The sequence below is a fragment of the Callithrix jacchus genome, chromosome 4, assembly GCF_049354715.1.
Source record: "Callithrix jacchus isolate 240 chromosome 4, calJac240_pri, whole genome shotgun sequence".
NCBI classification, from domain to species: Eukaryota; Metazoa; Chordata; class Mammalia; order Primates; family Cebidae; genus Callithrix; species Callithrix jacchus.
In genome coordinates, this window is record NC_133505.1 from 78,350,647 (window position 1) to 78,370,898 (window position 20,252).

Sequence of the window (20,252 nt, forward strand, 5' to 3'; positions counted from 1 at the left end):
AAATAGTTTCTACAGTGCTGAGCTCTGAGCACACAATGTTCAGGAAGAAGAGTAACAGTCATAGTAGAAGTGATAACAATAGCTAACTTTTATTAAGCATGGATTGTTGAATAAGACATCCATGTCTGCCTTTACCTAATTGACAGTCTGGTATAGGGAAACAGATATATACATAATTGCTCAGGGCCGGAAATTTCACATGTAACATATTTCACTATTTTTCTCACTTTTTTTATACAGGACACTAAGACTGTATGAAACCTAAATGCTGATAAACCGATTTGGAACCAAAGCTTAATACTAAGAGATTAAACTAAAACACCAATTTTCTTTACTTTCTGCTGGATAATTTTGCTTAAATGCTTTTTGGGGGGGCAGATTAAAAACCTATCCTGAATAAAGAAGAGATTGCTGAACAATATGTAGTTAGAGAAAGGGAGTAAGAATATTACAGATAAGTGATTCAGGAATAATTAGGATATAACTAACTGAAAGTTAATAATACAATTGCAAGGTAGGGTTTAGGTTCTTAAACCTATAAAATGATTTGGATTTCCTGAAATCAGCTGTCACCTAAGATAGGCAACCGATGTTTTCTTTTAAACTTTACATTTGTTCCTAATCTTCCCACTTTCCACCAAGGGACAACAAATTTTGGCCCTTAGTGACTGATTCCCAGCCTGGGATCTACAAATGCGATAATGGAAGTCTATGGGCCATTTAGTAGTTGAAAAACACCAACAGGTTTAAATTTACCTGCAATAAGGCTACACAAACTAATTAAAATGTATGTTTCTTTGCTTTCATCAGAAATTGCATCAAGTTATTGCAGGAACTAGTTATGTTAGGCAGATTAGCTATTGATGACATCATGGAATTTGTTGGTGAAATATCATTTTAAAACATGAGGTCCACGTTGTGGGAGATATTGTAATAAGAGGTCTCTGGTTTTGAAAAGCACAGGCTCTCAAGGCTTAGTTAAGAAATGTGTTGGTGACTCATACCTATAGTCTCAGCACTTGGGGAGGCTGAGGCAGGAGGATTGCTTGAGCCCAGGAGTTAGAGCCTGGGCAACATAGTGAGAAACCTCATCTCAAAAAAAAAAAAGTGTGTTATGTTTAAAATAAAAAGAACTTGGCTAGCTAATCCAGCCTTATTTTTCAGGAATAGTTTATGAAAAAATGCAAATTTTCATATTAGTGTACATTTCTCTGGTGAGAATAAAGTGTTTTGCAAACACATTTGTGTGTCAAAAATGCATGTAGTTCCACAAAAGACCATTTAACAGCCTTTATATTTTTTAAGGGATGCTATCACTAGATGTTGTATCTTGGACTTCTGGAGATCATGTGGAAAAGTTAGAATTGCATTTTGACTTCAACTTTCATTCAGGGTTTCAATGGACACTAAAAAGGCAAAGCACTAGGTGTTCAGCCTCTTTTTTAGTATGTTTTTCTATTCTTAAGGTGTGTCTCACATAAGATGTTCTTAAATTGTTCACTGTAATCTCAGACTTTTATATTACACATCTGCAGAAGCCAAAAATAATTTGATGCATGACTTTTCCCCCTAGAGTTTCTTATTATATTTACTAGTAAACTATTTTGGTAACTTATATTAACAAAGTTACAGAGATTAATATGTAATATGTTTTCATGCAGAATTATGAAATTTCATGTTGCAAAACGGAAGTTTAAGGAAACATTACGTCCATATGACGTAAAAGATGTCATTGAACAATACTCTGCTGGTCATCTGGACATGTTGTGTAGAATTAAAAGCCTTCAAACACGGTAAGCAATGGAAATGTCATTCCTTGTAAAGGAATGGGCATAAAAACTAGGAAGAACTTCTCTTTAGTAGAGTAAACCTCTGAAGTCCACCTTTTTAATTCGTTTTAAGTGGGCAAATGGAATTTCCTTTTAACATTGATTTTATTTTGCTTTGAACATAGATATAACTCAGGCATTAAAAATCATCCAACTGTTTCATTTTCTTCAACTGTAAAAATGGGAAGAAAGTTCTTGCCTTATAGGGTCGTTATGAGGATTGAATAAGTTAATGCATGTAAATATGCATAACATATAGCAGGCCTGGCACTGTGTCTAATAAACATTAATGGTTGTTGCTAATGTTTGAATTATTACTGCTACTGCTGCTGCTACATTATCTAAATTCCATTTATTACCTAAACTCTAATCATCCTTTGGGAATAACGTATTTCTTCTTCATTAAGTTTTATCCAATCATCTAGCCCATGAAGACAGACCTTTCTCTGACCTTTATACAGTAGTAGAGTCTACTGCAGAGCACTAGAGCACTCAGAATCTTGGTGTGCTGGGCCAAAGTTGAGACCTGGCCCTTGTGTTGTTTCCTAGTTGCAATTGTGTTCACCTTGCTCTGGACCAAGACTGAGCTCTTTCCTTCATTCATGTCCCGTATGGTTCTAGATATATACTATCCTTCTAGTAGCATCTTATTGAGTGGTTCAAAGAAATGAGTTCTATATGTTAATTCCAACCACATATGGTTAATTGTAATATCTCAAAGCCAAAATATTTAGTCAATTCAGTTTTTTTTAAGACTCTTGCTTTATTATCAGCACAAATTACCAGCATTTGTGATTGTATAGTGCCTAAAATGCAAGGACTGAATCTTGAACCTTTTTTATATGCTCACAGCATGTTTAGCCCAATGTGAGGCATATGATGGGCCCTTAGTAAAATACCTGTTCATCAATCGTGATAGAAAAAACAATTTATTAATTCATTCAGCAGATAATTATTGAGCCCATCATGTGTGCCAGGACCTGTGGACATCCAGAGATTGATAAAATAATGACCCAGACCTGGTAGAATTTTCAGTTTAGCAGATTAGATGCCATGGCGGGAAGTGAGTACTACCCATGTTTCTGTGCAGAAAAAGTAAGCTGGAAAGTTGAGTCAAGGCTCTTGATAATTCAATTCTAAACACATACAAAAAAAGAAGAAAGTGATTCTCATTTAGGCTGATCAAGTCTTCTTGGAAATTGCTTTAATTCATTCTGTAACATCTGTAACATGACCAGAGATTGTGATCGTGTTACAATCTCTGCCTAGATGGACATGACGTGTCTATGGCTCCCAAGTTTTATAAAGTTGAATTGCTACAGAATTTATACAACCAATCTTGAGTTTCTAGCTCATGTATCTTCTAAAGCTTGAATTTCAAAAGAAAAAGACCATAGCTTTCCTATCTGCTTATCTTTCACATATGTACAATAAGTGCTCATAGAATAATCTGTTCTATTAATGCAAAATAACTATAGTTATGATTTTTGTCATATATTGAAATGGTTATATTCAGGAACTGCCTGATCAGAGGTAGAAACCATTACTTTGTAGTTTACTAGAGTTTTATTTCCAGAAGACCACCCACAAGTGATTTCATCTGGGACCAGAATAATGAGAAAATTAATCTCATATGTAATCTCAGGTTAACAAAATAAGCATATCAACTGGAACAAGTTTATTTTTATTTCATCTCACATAAATAGTATTTACTATTTTTTTCTGAAACTCTTCATTCTGTCGTAAGACCTCATAACCAGATCTCCTCTTTCTCTGACAGTGTTGATCAAATTCTTGGAAAAGGGCAAATTACATCAGATAAGAAGAGCCGAGAGAAAATAACAGCAGAACATGAGACCACAGATGATCTCAGTATGCTCGGTCGGGTGGTCAAGGTTGAAAAACAGGTACAACTCAACTACACTGGGTAACTTTTTAGCCAGAATTTTTTAATCAAAATTCATTATAGTCAATTGAATGTAGTAGAGTGATTATTTTAAAATAAATGAAATCAAGAAAAGAGTGAAGGAAATTAAATTTTCTTTGTGTGTAGACAATATTCTCTGAAACACTTTGAATTTCCATATAAGAAATAGAAAATTTCATCTTATCAATTAATAGTTAATTGAAAACAGCTATAGATTTCCAATAGTTGAAAATGATTTAAAAATAACAAAGATCTATTCTTCATTTGTGTTTTGGTTGTTGTTTTGTTTTTTTCTTTTTGAGACACAGTCTCACTCTATTGCCCTAGGCTGGAGTGCAGTGACATGCTCCGGCTCAGTGCACCCTCCGCCGCCCAGGTTCAAGTGTTCTTGTGCCTCAGCCTCTCCAGTAGCTGGGGTTACAGGCATGTGCCACCACATCCAGCTAATTTTTGTATTTTTAGTATAGACTGGTTTCACCATGTTGGCCAGGCTGGTCTCGAACTCCTGACCTCAAGTGATCTGCCCGCCTCGGCCTCCCAAAGTGCTGAGATTATAGGTGTGAGCCACGGCACTTGACAGGTCACATTTTTAAAAAATAAAACAAAACTGTATAATTCTGTGACACACTGAATGTTTGTTAACCTTGAGTCTTTTGTATCTTCACATACAAAGACAATTTTTCAGAAATCAAATGGTTCCCCCAATTTAATCAAAAATAGTTCACATATTAATTCTTGAGCATTTTGTGCCATTTTTTAAATGTACCTATATTTTTAAATTCAGAATCACCTATATTGATACTTAAGGTCTTGATTTCATTATAGAGTAAGTTCCTTACTAGATTTCTGTAGAGTTTCAGAATGTCTTTATAGAGGAGACTTAGGAAAGAGAATCTGACGAGAATGGGAAGTCTTTTTTTTTTTTTTTTTTTCTTTTCAGATAGGGACTTCTCTGTCACCTGTCACCCAGGCTGGAGTGCATTGGCACAGTCATGGCTCACTGCAGCCTCTACCACCTGGGTTTAGTAAATCCTCCCAACTCAGCCTTCCTAAGAGCTGGGACTACAGGCACGCACCACCACACCCAGCTAATTTTTGTATTATTTTTGTTAGAGACTGTGTCTCACCATGTTGCTGGTCTCAAACTCCTGGTTCAAGTGATTCTCCTGCCTCAGCTTCCCAAAGTGCTGGGATTACAGGTGTGAGCCACTGTGCCTAGCCTGGAATGAAAAGTCTTTTTTTTTTTTTTGAGACAGAGTTTTGCTCTTTTTGCCCAGGTTAAAGTGCAGTGGTGCTATCTCAGCTCATCATAATCTCCACCTCCCAGGTTCAAGCAATTTTCCTACCTCAGCCTCCCAAGTATCTGGGATTACAGGCATGAGCCACCATGCTGGGCTAATTTTTTGTATTTTTTAGTAGAGACAGGGTTTCTCCATGTTGGTCAGGCTGGTCTCAAAACTTCAGCCTCAGGTGATCCGCCTGCCTCAGCCTCCCAAAGTGCTGGGATTATGGGCGTGAGCCACCATGCCTGGCTGGAAAGTCTTAAAGTTGCATTTTTATAGTGCTTGTATGACTTTCGAGAAGCACTATTTAAAGAAGTGGGAGGGAGAGAGGCTAACAAAGACCAAATAGAAGCCAAAGTGTCCCTCCTCTGGCCCCATCACTGCTAAATGCTACATTCACTAAGGGTCCAGACTATATTGCACTTTATATTCAATATTTCTTTAAAGGTGTTGGCACACCTTGACTTCATTTTTTAATTCTAGAAATGAAGTCCATTCTTAATAACAGATTATACTCATGTGTAACCATTTTCCTCACTTCTAGGTACAGTCCATAGAGTCCAAGCTGGACTGCCTACTAGACATCTATCAACAGGTCCTTCGGAAAGGCTCTGCCTCAGCCCTCGCTTTGGCTTCATTCCAGATCCCACCTTTTGAATGTGAACAGACATCTGACTATCAAAGCCCCGTGGATAGCAAAGATCTGTCGGGTTCTGGACAAAACAGTGGCTGCTTATCCAGATCAACTAGTGCCAACATCTCGAGAGGGCTGCAGTTCATTCTGACACCAAATGAGTTTAGTGCCCAGACTTTCTACGCGCTTAGCCCTACTATGCATAGTCAAGCAACACAGGTGCCAATGAGTCAAAGTGATGGCTCCGCAGTGGCAGCCACCAACACCATTGCAAACCAAATAAACCCGGCACCCAAGCCAGCAGCCCCAACAACTTTACAGATCCCACCTCCTCTCCCAGCCATCAAGCATCTGCCCAGGCCAGAAACTCTGCACCCAAACCCCGCAGGCTTACAGGAAAGCATTTCTGACATCACCACCTGCCTTGTTGCCTCCAAGGAAAATGTTCAGGTTGCACAGTCAAATCTGACCAAGGACCGTTCTGTGAGGAAAAGCTTTGACATGGGAGGAGAAACTCTGTTGTCTGTCTGCCCTATGGTGCCGAAGGACTTGGGCAAATCTTTGTCTGTGCAAAACCTGATCAGGTCGACCGAGGAACTGAATATACAACTTTCAGGGAGTGAGTCAAGTGGCTCCAGAGGCAGCCAAGATTTTTACCCCAAATGGAGGGAATCCAAATTGTTTATAACTGATGAAGAGGTGGGTCCCGAAGAGACAGAGACAGACACTTTTGATGCCGCACAGCAGCCTGCCAGGGAAGCTGCCTTTGCATCAGACTCTCTAAGGACTGGAAGGTCACGATCATCTCAGAGCATTTGTAAGGCTGGAGAAAGTACAGATGCCCTCAGCTTGCCTCATGTCAAACTGAAATAAGTTCATTTTCTTTCCAGGCATAGCAATTCCTTTAGCCATACATATCATTGCATGAACTATTTCAAAAGCCCTTCTAAAAAGTTGAAATTGCAAGAATCAGGAAGAACATGAAAGGCAGTTTATAAGCCCGTTATCTTTTAATTGCATGAAAATGCATGTTTAGGGATGGCTAAAATTCCAAGGTGCATCGACATTAACCCACTCATTTAGTAATGTACCTTGAGTTAAAAAGCCTGAGAAACCAAACACAGCTAATGCTATGGGGTGTATGAATATGTCAAGTTTAGGTCATTTAGAAGATTTGGCACTGTATTTTGAAATTATGGGAGTAAACACCTACAAATTTCAGGCATTTCTGCTTTGTAAGTAAATACAAACTACATTTTCAAGATTAGGCCATAATGTATATTTAAACACAATGGCTATCAACCGCTGCTAATAAGGTAGCAACTAAAGCAGAATTGGGGAATAATAGAAATGGATGCTTATGTCAAGATATATCTGCCAACCCATTCCTATTCAGTCATTTTATTATTAATGTAATTTGAATGTCAATTTGTGTGCTTTTGGTGATTTAGCGCTGTGGCAAGCAATTTTGCACATCATTTTCATGTTGTTCTTTATGACAAGAATCTTCTTCAATTAGAAAATGTGCAAATAATGAAATTCAAGGCCAGTGGGGCAAATAGACTATCTGACATATTTGACTTTAAGAAAACATACTCCCTGATGGCAGAATCAACTTTTTAAGTGGTCAACTTCTACACAAGCATATGAAATACTGATCAGTAGAACAACCATTGTGATTGGGCTGCTTTCTCTGCAGTGGCGCCAACCCCAGGCTTGGCGATACTGCCCACATAAAGGGCAAGTGTGAGAAGCTATTCTCATTTTGCTGACATATAGGTAGGACCCTGGGGGATGGGACATTTGAGTGGGACTCAGATAGGAGAGGCTTGAAAATAATCCAGAAACAACACCAGGAAGTTGGCAAAGTAAAAGAAAATGACTTCCCCCCCAAAGAGTAGTGAGTGGGAGAGAAGCAAACCAAAATAGAAGAACTAGATTTTTTTTAAATGAGTATTCTTAGGAAATTCAACTACCTAATCTTCCCTTATTCTTATATATAAGCAGAGAATTTTTGCAAGGTATTTATTTTTTAATATGCCCTGAATGTCTTTTGCTATTATGTGTACATTTTACATAAAAAAGTCTAAAACGAAACTTCCTTTACTTTTTATACTGTTGTGAAAATTTTCTATTCTTCCCAAGAATGTTGTCCCAAATCTGAAATTACTGGTTCAGTTTCCTGATGTGAACATTTACCATTAGAAGCTAGACAGTACTGGCAGGGTCTGCAAATCAGAACACTTAAGTGTATCACGGCAGCAAAAAGACCAAGGGAAACAAAATGACAAATGTATTTATCAGACAGCAAGCAATGCTGCTGACTGCTTGTTAGAAACCCGTCTAGTTATCCCAGGCCATCAGCACTTCAGCCAAAGTAACGACATTCAAAAGAAAAGGACACAAGAGATAGCATTTCAATTCAATTAAACCCTAGCCACAGGAGGACTCAAGAAAGGAAGTTTTTTCCTTGGCAGACATTAATGCTGCCTCCAGAAATACTTCTCCAGCAGCCAGGCAGAAAGAGCAGGGTTATCCAGTGGATGCTCAAAGTAAGAAGGAGGCCCTGAACTCCACCAGTCCTCCCAGCCCTCCCCAACAGGCTTCTCCATCATTGACTCTCCTCTACTTTTCTTTTTCATTAACTGCTTATTCATTCCCTGCCAGTATTTTCCTTCTGAACTTCACCACGTCTTAACCAGCCTCCATCCCCAAGGAAACCAGTTCTCCGCTTTACCTAAAATGTGCTTCTCAACCTTTTAGAACTTTGTCCCTTTTGATAAACATGGACATTTTTAAAACTCCATCTTCTCATCCCACTTGGATTCTAACATATTTGGAATCATTTAGAATCTTTTTGGCTGCTGGAGACACATAGAAGATAGAGGCAAAATTTTACACCCCAGTTAAGACTCCGTCAACCTTTTAAAGCAATTGTTTTCATTTTAAAAATATAGAATGTTAGTAAATTATGAAATTCAAGTTTTCATCTTCACTCAACTGAAGTCGTAATTCCCCCTCCCAAGAATATTACTGCATACAAACACACACACACACACACACACACACACACTTTCCACTGACCTAAAGCCAGACACCTGCCATGACTGGGCAGGCTCTCTCCCAGTATTAACAGAGGAAAAGGAGGGAGGCAGCAACTTTCAGATAGCACTGATTCTTGGACATAATTCTTGAACCCCACTGGCAGCAGGAATTCTGAATGTATTGGGGACCCCTCCCTGCTAAGCCTCAAACACAGTACAGCTCACCCAGCATTGCTAAAGACCGAAGATTCAGAACAAAACCTACACACAGCACTGAGGTCTTAATCATAGCAAAATGTGATAAACCATGTTGTGAAAAACTTTTATACAGTGAAGCCATGACCATTTTGTGTCTATCTTACTCTAGCACAAAAATTGGGGGATGTTAAAAGATAGTTGTATTATATGGAAACTATAAGGTTCTGTCTGTCATGTTACTCTCTATGGAAATGAGAGGGATCTCCCATTTACACTAAGCAAAGTTCCATTGGTCAATCTTAAATGATATCTTGAAGCACAATTTAGCTGAGCGCTGAGTGGCCATATGCTTTCTCAGTACAAGTGTGTCTGCCTTCTTCAACATGTAGGGTTGATCAAGCTAATATTTAATTGCAAATATCCCTTGTATGAAGTTAACTAAAACAATTTTGCTATGTCTGATCTAAACGTTTGCCTTCTGTTCCACTAAATTAATATTTGTAGATTGCAAGTTTTCTTTACAATAACTTTATTGAGTTTTTAAGTCCTGATCTGTTCTAAGGTGCCTTTCTCACCTCCAACTGATTTATTGATTCTGAAAATTCTTAATTTGCAAGTAAAATAAGTCTAATAGAGAGGAGGAAATCAGGCACTAAGTGACCAATTCTAATGCCCATTTGCAAAGCAAAACTATAAGGAATGATGAAACCTGGGCAACTAAATTAATGGATCATTTCACTAAATCAGATTGAGGAAATATAAATATTAACTTGTCTCCCTTGAAGCTGATAATTTTTGCCTTAAATGACATGGTTGTGTTTTTGTGAGAGAAGTTAATCTAATATAATTATGTGCATTTAAGTGAGCAGTTCTAAAAGTCATGTATGACAATGCATTTGTCTGTTTTCTGAAAACAAGTAAATCAGGAATACCATATCCATTTCAAGCTACCATTAAAGTGTAACTTATTTTGCTCTCCTATGCTGGGATTATTTGTTTTAAAGTAAACATTAAAAAGATGTCTATAAACAGCTAGTGTGACTATTTTTATCTGGAACTAACTAGTTGGTTCTGAACTGACCCGACCAAGTCAACCAAACTGACTGTATACAGATTTTGGACTGAAATATAAAAATGATGTTTTTGTAGTGTTACTGAAGAAGTCTTTAGTATTTGGGGAAGGGGGGAGATTTGCATATACTCCTAGGGTTTTTGTGAGAAATATTAATTTGAAATTGATTATAACTCAGATACCACACGTGAGTTTTGTGTTAACTATAATAAAGGAATTTTCTAAACAACGTTAAGAAATGAGGACCAGGTGGGTGCCCAAATGGTACATCCTCTGGCTACTGAGAACTACCATTTTAAGCACCTACCCAGCTCTAACTTACCAGGGAAGAGCTTCTGCTCCAAAAGGACCTTTTTTTCTTCTTCACTAAAAAAAAATCCCATTTTTTTTTTCTATTTCACTAGCAATTTTGCACTAAGTGCCAAGGGTTAATCCCAGTGGAATTATTTTCAAGGAGATACAGAATGTTAGAACTCTGGAATACAAAGCAACAAAGCCCCAACAGAGGTGGAAGAATTAGGGAGTGTTATCCTGGAGGGAGGAAGGGCCTTCCCACTATGGATCTAAAGAGAGCAAACAGGTATGTGCCTATTCTATCAACTTCTAGATGAGTGAAAAGAAAATTGTGTATGGAATATGCTTGCTTGACCAACTTAAAAATGTAAACCACTTCCAAAGATTTTTGGAAAAATCTTTGGGAAGTTTCAGCAGAACATCCCACTCCTACCACTTAAAGCAAAATATATTTACAACAGTCCTGCTATCCTAACCATTCATGAAAATGGGCTGCCAGATTTTGAAGTGGCAACTTTTATCAGTCTAGGTTCAAGTACTTCGAGAATCTGGTACAAGTAAAAATTGTTTCTTTTAAAAAAACTTAAATTTTTTCTCACACAGCTCTGAGATTTGAAAACAAAATAGAAATCTAAAAATGTTCCAGGCACAGTGGCTCACACCTGTAATCCCATCACTTTGTGAGGCCAGGGGTCGGGGTAGATCACCTGAGGTCAGGAGTTCCAGACCAGCCTGACCAATATGGTAAAAACCCATCCGTCTCTACCAAAATACAAAAATTATAGGGGCATGGTGGCGTGCACCTGTAGTCCCAGCTACTCAGAATCGAATAGTTAGCTTGCCCTAAAGGCAAGGAGTAGCAGGGCATGGTGGCTCACGCCTGTAATCCCATCACTTTGGGAGGCCTGGGGTGGGTGGATGAACTGAGGTCAGGAGTTCGAGACCAGCCTGACCAATACGGTGAAACCCCGTCTCTACTAAAAGTAGAAATTAGCCGAGCATGGTGTGGTGCATGCCTATAATCCCAGCTGCTCGAGAGGCTGAGACAGGAAAATTGCTTGAACCTGGAAGGCAGAGATCGCACCACTGCACTCAAGCCTGGGCGTCAGGGCGAGACTCCGTCTCAAAAAATAAATACGTACATACATAAAATAAAATAAAAATAAAACAAATTTTCATTAACTGAGACAAGACTTCTCCCTCGAGCCTACCTAATTCCAAATTACTGAAGTTTTTACTACATTTCAAAGCAGAAATGTAGCAGACACATTATGTGCAAACTGTCGATTTAGGCACTGCCCTGGAAACTGCAGCACCACAAACTGGTGAACGGCAAAGCTTTCCTGTTCCAACAAATAGGAAGGTCAAAGGTACACTGATATAGTACTCTTGGTCTAGTCACATCACTTACTTCATTTGTCATGATGTTGGCAACTATTTTAAGCAGTGTGCTCTAGGATAGATTTCGGAGTTCCAGGACTTCCATGCACTGTCACAACACCTGCACCTACTTTTAGAACTTTCACCTGTATGCTTTTTTTATCTTTTTTTTTTAAATTTGTTTCATTTGTTTGTTTTTGAAAACAGAGTCTCTCTCTGTTGCCCAGACTGGAGTGCAGTGGTGTAATCTCAGTTCACTGCAACCACCCTCTCCCAGATTTAAGCAATTCCTGTGTCTAAGTAGCTGGGATTACAGGTGTCCACCATCATGCCTGGCTAATTTTATGTGTTTTAGTAGAGACAGGTTTCAACATGTTGCCCAGGCTGTTCTCAAACTCCTGAGCTCAGATGACCCACCCGCCTCAGCCTCCCAAAGCACTAAGATTACAGGCGTGAGCCACCATGCCCAGCTGCTTTTTTTTTTTTCATCTTTGGTGACACTCATCTCTTTCTATTCCTTGCTTTTTCTTCCTTCTCTGTTTCTTTGCCTGCTTTGCTGTGATTCACTTCACCAATCCCTCTCCAATTCCTGTGCCCTCAAGTAACTAGATACTTATACCCTTCCCTTGCTGCAACTCAGGGTGCCACTCACCCTCACAGAAGCCATGAGGACATCATGCCATGCACACCCCCAACATGTAGATGCTTTTCAGAATCGCTGGCACTGATGCTCCTCACCTGAGGACACTCCTCAGCCTTCTGGGCAATGCTGCAATGCCCAGCCCTACCAGAAATCCCTCTACTTGCTTGATGGGAGAGGAGACAAACACCACTCCAAGATGGGAACTCCTTGTTGTTGGGTTTTTTTTTTTGTTTTTTTTTTTTTTTGAGACAGAGTCTTGCTCTGTCAGCCAGGCTGTGGTGCCATGGCGAGATCTTGGCTCACTGCAACCTCTACCTCTCAGGTTCAAACAATTCTCCTCCCTCAGCCTCCAGAGTAGCTGGGATTACAGGAATGCACCACCATGCTCGGCTAATTTTTGCGTTTTTAATAGAGACGAGGTTTCACTATGTTAGTTATTGTCTCTATTTCTCTTGATTTTTCAAAAGGTCAAACATCTTAGTTTTGTCTTGGCGATGTGCAAGTTTAAGGGATTACATTGTGGTTGGTCTGTTGGGCCTGGCAGTAGTAGTTCAGTCCAAATCAATGGCCTCCTATAAATTTCCTTTACCGCCACCATAAACTAGTCAATCAATTCTGCAATGGACACAGCTGTGTGCCTTCTAATTAAATTCAATTCTGGCCTGGGTTTGGTGACTAACACCTGTAATCCCAGAACTTTGGAAGGTGGAGATGGGCAGATCCCTTGATCTCAGGCATTCGAGATCAGCCTGGACAACATGGTGAAACCCCATCTCTACTAAAAATACAAAAATTAGCCAGACGTGGTGGTGGGTTCCTATAGTCACAGCTTCTCGGGAAGCTGAGGCAAGAGAATCACCTGAGCCCAGGAGATGGAGGTTGCAGTGAGCAGAGATCATGCCACTGAACTACAGCCTGGGCTACAGAGCCAGGCCCTACCTCAAAAAAAAAAAAAAAAATCAATTCTGAATTATCTACCTGGAGGTAGCATTAGATCCCACAAGTTGATGGCTCAGTCCCACAAAACTGCCCTCCACTTGAGATGCCAATCACAAGCCCCAGGTTGCTTATCTGGGCTTCTGACCAACTAGGTGTAAATCAGGATTCCCACAACCCACTCCTAGGATTGGACTCATTTGCTACAGCAGCTCGCAGAACTCAGGGAAACACATTTACTGGTTTATTATAAAGAATATTTCAAGGCCAGACATGGTGGCTCACACCTGTGCTCCTAGAACTTTGGGAGGCTGAGGTGGGCGGATCATGAGGTCAGGAGATCGAGACCAGTAACAAGGTGAAAACCGTCTCTACCAAAAATACAAAAATTACCCAGGCATGGTGGCACCTGCCTGTAGTTCCAGCTACTCTAGAGGCTGAAGCAGGAGAATCACTTGAACTCGGGAGGCCGAGGTTGTGGTCAGCCAAGATCACATTATTGTACTCCAGCCTGGGCAAGAGAGCAAGACTCCATCTAAAAAAATAAATAAATAAATAGAATATTTCAAAGGCTATGGATGAAGACATGCATAGGGCAAGGTTATGAGGGAAGGAGTACAGAGCTTCTACGCCCTCCTCAGGCATGCCACATTCCAGGAACCTCCAGGGGTTAAGGTATCCAGGATCTCCAAAAACTCAGTCCTTTTATGGTTTTATGAAAGCTTCATTACATAGACATGATTGATTTAATCATTGGCCATTGGTGATTAGCTCAACTCTCAGCCCCTCTCCCCTTCCCAGAGTTGGAGGTGGGGCTGAAAAGTTCCAACCCTCTAATCACATTTTGACCTTCCCTGTGACCAGTCCCCATCCTGAAGCTACCTAGGGGCTCCCAGCCACCAGTCATCTCATTAGCATACTAAAGACACTCACCAATTTGCAGATTCCAAAGGTTTTAGGAGCTGTATGTCAGGAAACAGGACTAAGACCAAATACTGTACATATTTCACACTGCCATAGTCCTTCCTCTCTGGCTTGGTCATCTATAGAATTCTCCAAGCCCCTATTATTTCTCATTTCTTTTTTTTCTTTTTTGAGACAGAGTCTTGCTCTGTCACCCAGGCTGGAGTAAAGTGGTGAGATCTTGGTTCACTGCACCTTCTGCCTCCCAGGTTCAAGCAATTCTCCTGTCTAAGCCTCCTGAGTAGCTAGGATTACAGGTGTGTGCCACCACACCCAGATAATTTTTGTATTTTTAATAGAGATGGGGTTTCCTCATGTTGGTCAGTCTGGTCTTAAACTCCTGACTTCATGATCCACCCCAATAAGGCTACCGAAGTGCTAGGATTATAGGCGTGAGCCACTACGCCCAGGCCATTTGGCATTTCTTAACTGTGGGTGTTCCCCATGGATTCCATCATGAGCCTCTTCACCTTTCTCCCTCAGGCTCCATTCTCCCCAGGTGGTTTCACCTATGATATCAACTACTAACAAAGAATGATCCCACCCAATCACTTATCTTCAGCCCAGATATCCCTCCTGAACATCACCTCTAGATGTCTTCCCTAGGGCCCAAAGTCACCACAAATGCCCCAGAATAAAACAGCTAAGGGCAAGGATATCTCACTCACGATATATCCACGATATGGTTTTCCAATTTTATATCAGAAAACCAATGCACTAAGAAAGTAGCTTCTCACAAAGTACTATGTATTAGGGACTCAATATGTTAATAAACAAAAGTGTTTTGCTCACCCCAGAACTTCTATTCAGCTTTTAACAACTTCCAACCCCTAATTTCAGAGGCTCTGCAGTCAAGAGGAAAGTGCAATCATTAAGCCTCATTCATACTGTGTCACAAATTTAATCTGTTACTTTTCCCAGAGGTCTTATACTTTTCCAAAGGGGCCCAGGAAGAAATTAATGCCACATAACCAGTAATCATGTTTCTACAAAACTAGGACCTAAAGAGCCCCACTCCCATCCCACTCAGACCTCACATCCTTGGTCTCTATTTGTCCCCATCCTCCAAAACAGTTGACTCAGACCCCATAGATGACACCCATGCCTAGACTTTGTCCATTCATCAGAAAGAATGCCTTCTGTCACACTTCACTGTAGACCCCAAAGAAAAAAGGGGGACCGTCTACTCTTCCACTGTCCTTGCACCCTGTAACATCATACTTCTGCTCCCTGCTTCTCTTTACTCTTTCTTACCAATGCCAGACCCATAGCCAGAGCCCAGCCTACAGTCTTTGGATCTCAGACCTTAAAATAGCCCATACTTACTAACTGCCCAATACTGTGTCAAAAAAATGTTTCCCAGTTACCATCAAATATAATCCTTACTGCATTACCACAAGAAAAAACCTTCAATAGAAGGACATTTTTATCTAACTGGAAGAACAGAGGTAGGGCTATCTCCAAGCAGAGCACAATTTGCTCAATGATATCATCGAAGTTCCACATTATTTCTGTCTCTGCTGTCCTCATTGTCAGCCATATATTATTGGTGGCTCCTCTTACTGTCTACAAAATGACAACAGTGGCAACTAAAGCCACATACCTCCTAAATCACATCTAAACAGAGATGGGAGAAGGCAGGGAACCCTCTATCCAAGTGCAGAATATAAATCCTTTCCTAACACCTGATTAGACTAATACGGGTCACATGCTCATTCCCGGACCAGTGAATCACAATGTGTACAGTCTGATTGGCTTAAGCCAATCACCATTCCCCTTTTGGAGCTAGGAAGGTAGAGTACACCTGGATTTTATTTTATTCTATTTTTATTTTTGAGACTCACTCTATCGCCCAGGGGGGAGTGCAATGACACTATGCTCACTGCAACCTTCACCTCCCAAATTCAAGTGATTCTCCTGCCTCAGCCTCCCGAGTAGCCAGGATTACAGATGGCTGCCACCATGCCTGACTAATTTTTGTATTTTTAGTAGAGACAGGATTTCACCACGTTGGCTAAACTGGTCTCGATCTGACCTCAGGTGATTCACCCACGTTGGCCTCTCAAAATGCAAGGATTACAGGCGTGAGCCACTGTGCCCGGTCTGGGTACATCTTTAGGAAACAACAGTTCTGTAGAAGAAAGATGGTGAAAGAATACAGGCAAAATAAAATTGCTCACCTGAAGTGGTCAGTATTATTATCTCAATTTTATATCGGAAAACCAATGCACTAAGAAACCAGTAACTTGCTGAAGATCATAAAGCTATCTACTGGTAGAGCTACGATTTAACTGCACGTAATCTCACACCAGTGTGTCAGATATTCACTCCTCCATTATAATACCTAGGCCGAATCCACACAGAAACTTTTGCTGACTGGGATTTAGAGATGAGAATTACAGCCTTAAAATAAAAAATACTGATTTCATCATTCATGGTATAAAACTTGAGGGAGAAAATACTTTTGCATATGTATTTTATAAAATAAGTTTTTCCTCTAGTTCATGAGCCATCAATTATTAATTTATACACTTAAAAGTAAACATGATATTCCCCTTGGGAATAGTACAGTTTAGTTACATTCTTCCTCAAGCAAATTCCTGTCTTTATACTTTGAATATGACCTTTCTAACTTACATTTGGTAACTGGCCATGTAAAAACTATGTAATTAGCACACCTTGTTGGCTTCAAAATAGGTTCCAACTTCAACCATCTCCTAACACTACCACTGCTCCACTCTGGTCCCAGTCACCATCGTCACTCTATTCTAGAGGACTCTGAAATTCCCTCATTGTAAGATACAGACAGCTGGAGAAAGAAAAAATTGAAACGGGAAGAGTTCAGATGAGGACAGGTTTAGCTTGCCACAGTCTTGACTAGACAGATCCAAATGTAGATTTGGCATTTGGAGAAACTTCTGGAAAGGATTAATTCACAGCCTGAGGGACTTCAGAGGGACCTGAGGGACCTCTATCTGGACCCTCGCTCCCACCTTTCCATTCTCCGCATTGGTCTGCACTTTGAAATCCAGAAAGACCCTGGGGCTCCTAGGAGGATCCCTTTTCAGACCTGAGGGACCGCTATCTGGACCCTCGCTCCCACCTTTCCATTCTCCCCATTGGTCTGCACTTCAAAATCCAGAAAGACCCTGGGGCTCCTAGGAGGATCCCTTTTCAGAAGGCCCTGTTTTCACTCAACTCAGAGCAGCCTAACCAGGCTCCAGGCCTGAGAGGACTAGTATCTGAAAGAGCTGACTTTTGTGCCTGGCTCCTTCCCTGGGCTGGGCCTCCCCAGACCTCAGCACTGGCCTTGCCCAGAGAAGCCCCTGCAGGGCTGAATAAGTTCATCCTAAGGAAAAAGAGGACAGCACATCAAAGGCTGTGCATCTGAAGTAGCTTATTTTATTGGATTGCTTTGCCAATATAACACTTTCCAACATTCAGGAGATTTCCCTCAGACACATGCCTAGAAGGCATGAGAGGGACAGGAGTCTGCCACAAATTCAAGCTTTCTTCAGTATCTTTCTTGTCTTTCTCACCAAAAGCAAAGCCAAGACTTCTCTCATCCAAAACTTCCCACCAGAGATCAGTCCTTAATTATGGATAGAGTCAACTCAGATGGAATCCCAAACGACCCATCACTTGGTAAGGGGAAGGCTGAGGAACACTAAGACAGATGGTTCCACTTATCCTGGGAGCCAAAGACGGGTCTCCGGTGTACAGTGGAACACTAATGGAGGCGACCAGGTCATTGTTGGTCAGGGGCTGGCTCCGGACACGCTCCAGCATCTCAAGACCTGCAAAAAAAAAAAAGGTCCCGGGCTGGTGAAGCAAAGCCTGTTACTGGGGCCCTTGGCAGCCAGGACTCTACCAGGGACATTGCAGGGTGGATGTCACTCCAGCCCAGGCCTTTCAAGGTAACCCATTGATACCTCCCGGCTACCTGGCCACAAAAATGAGCCCTTCCTTTCCCAATGGACCTGGGGAAGCACCTGGATTCCCCAGCCACACAAGGGATTCTCCAAGAATCCAGGATGCCACACAGCTCAGCCCGAACACCATCAAGCCCCTCCACCACCACAGTTCAGCCAAGGATACCTACCTCGAGCATGACGGTCGGAGGCCTGGCTCCCCACACAACAGAACATGTGCAGCAGCCACTGCCTTGCCCTGTGTGGTCCCACTACAGTCACACGAGTCTGGCCCGTAGCTGTGAACCAGCTCTCCAGCTGAATGAGGGTGTGGCTGTTCACCTCGATGCAGCGAAGGTATGTGTCACTGTGCCCTGTGAGCAGAAGAGGTGAGGAGGGAATGTCAGCCACCAGCCCTTGGGGAGTGGGGAGGTGGCCTTGGCGGAAGGGACCCGAGATCTATGAAGGTGACAGAGTAGGGAAAGATTGAAACCTAAGAAGCCAGGCTGAAGAAAGGAACATTAGCAAGGGCCACTCACCAAAGATAAGCTCCTCCTGGTCCGCTTCCATATGGAACACCGTTGGAGCATCAAAGTTTTCAGGCAGGGTCCACCACGGCTTCTCGGTGACAGTTCTTGTTTCCATGTCCATGCTCTGCTCTGACCACATTCAGAAGAGGGGGAAGTCCAAGCAACCAGTTGGCCAAAGACTTAGAAATAGTGAGGAAGGGCCTGGGCTCTGTCCTTAATAAGGAATCCAAATGACCCGCCCCTTGACCCGCCCTAGGGTCGGTGTCCAATCCCCAGAGCTCTTCCCAAGATAATTCGTTCCAAGTCATTATCTGCTCTGAGTTGAATCCTTTCATGCCAAACGTAATCATCTGATTAGTTTAGCCTTTCTGATGCCCGGGAATCAAACACTGTCTTCCCGCTTAATTCAAAGGAGGTTGGAGCAGATCTACTGGGTGTGAACCAGGGCAGTCCTTGAGGGACGGAGGTGCAGGGAGGCTCCAAATGGGCTCCCTAGATTTGCACAGGTGTCGACAGCCACCCAATGACCACACAGTGTATTCCAACAAGACTGGGTTTGTTTGGTGTGCTGCATCAAGGGAAAGCAAATAACACAGGAAAATAAGCATGTCATAGGGAGCTGATTTTAGGAGTTGACCAGGGGAGTCTAAGGAGTGTTTAGGGAGTAGGGGCTGGTTTTCCAAAACGGGGCCATTTGGTGATGATCCTGGCCACTTTATCTGGGAGGTAGGGGAATTAATGTGATCTTGATTGCAGACTGTTGAATCTCTCTGGTTTCAAACATAGAGTAAACTTTCTACATCTTCTTGCATGACCATCACTGAGCCATCTTGACTGGTTAAGATATTTTGCAGGAGTTCTTTATGTTTGATAGGGAAGATTCAACCATGCCTGTCAGCTCCCAACTGCAAGTTCCTTGGTGCTTTTACACTTATCATCCTCCCCTTTGACCAAAGGCAAGGTCAGCCATCAGGACTCTCATCTGTGAGCTTCAGATCTAACCATTGTCAGAATCCACTGATCATCAGTTTATCGGGACATCGCCTGCATCTACCTACAGTTGGTCTCTCATGTACATTTTGTTGCAAAATATAATAGTGAACGTAACCACACAGTAGCATTTAAGACTGTACAGGGTGCACTAGTCAGATACAATACCAGCAATTACTGGAAAAAATGACTATTAATCCTATTAATAGGCTGCAAAGACCAAAGCCTAGATTTCAAATCCAGGCCATGAAATCATGTCCGAAATCCATCTAAATCTGGTCTAGAGAGCCAGGTAGATTTGAGACTTCCGGGAGAAATCAGAAAACCTCCCAATTTCCAGAGTTCTCTGATATTTGGAACAACTCAATCACATATCTACTGCCTATACAAATATTTGGTTTTGCCAGGCCCCTCCATCACACAGAAATATTTCATTTTTTCATCTCCTATTTGCTGAGTGAAAGAGAACAATTCAACCACAAGAGCTGATTTAGCTTCTTGGAGGTCATATGCTAACCTAAATTTAGATTGGTGATGGCATAGAATACTTGAAAACTTCTACTTTGTATTTTTAAATATGAACACTTAACAAGAAGCATTAACATTATAAAACGAGAT

General features: G+C 41.3%; 2 protein-coding genes across 9 annotated transcripts in view; one reads left to right on the forward strand and one right to left on the reverse strand.

The window, feature by feature from the left end:
• Positions 1-9,944, forward strand: part of KCNQ5 (potassium voltage-gated channel subfamily Q member 5) — a 633,783-nt gene extending 623,839 nt beyond the window's left edge. For all 8 annotated transcript variants that reach the window (XM_078369545.1, XM_035296121.3, XM_002746718.7 and 5 more), the window contains 3 exons: positions 1,662-1,793; positions 3,610-3,736; positions 5,584-9,944. In XM_078369545.1, coding sequence (XP_078225671.1) covers positions 1,662-1,793; positions 3,610-3,736; positions 5,584-6,546 — 1,222 coding nt within the window. In that variant the 3' untranslated portion in view covers positions 6,547-9,944. The remainder of the gene's footprint in view (positions 1-1,661; positions 1,794-3,609; positions 3,737-5,583) is intronic.
• A 7,641-nt stretch (positions 9,945-17,585) lies between these two features.
• Positions 17,586-18,851, reverse strand: LOC100412816 (KH homology domain-containing protein 1-like). The gene is made up of 3 exons (XM_008994656.5): positions 18,654-18,851; positions 18,306-18,488; positions 17,586-18,000 (listed from the first exon to the last, which is right to left on the reverse strand). The coding sequence occupies exons 1-3, from the start codon at positions 18,781-18,783 to the stop codon at positions 17,813-17,815; spliced, it is 501 nt and encodes a 166-aa protein (XP_008992904.2). The 5' UTR covers positions 18,784-18,851; the 3' UTR covers positions 17,586-17,812.
• Between the last annotated feature and the right edge of the window lie 1,401 nt (positions 18,852-20,252).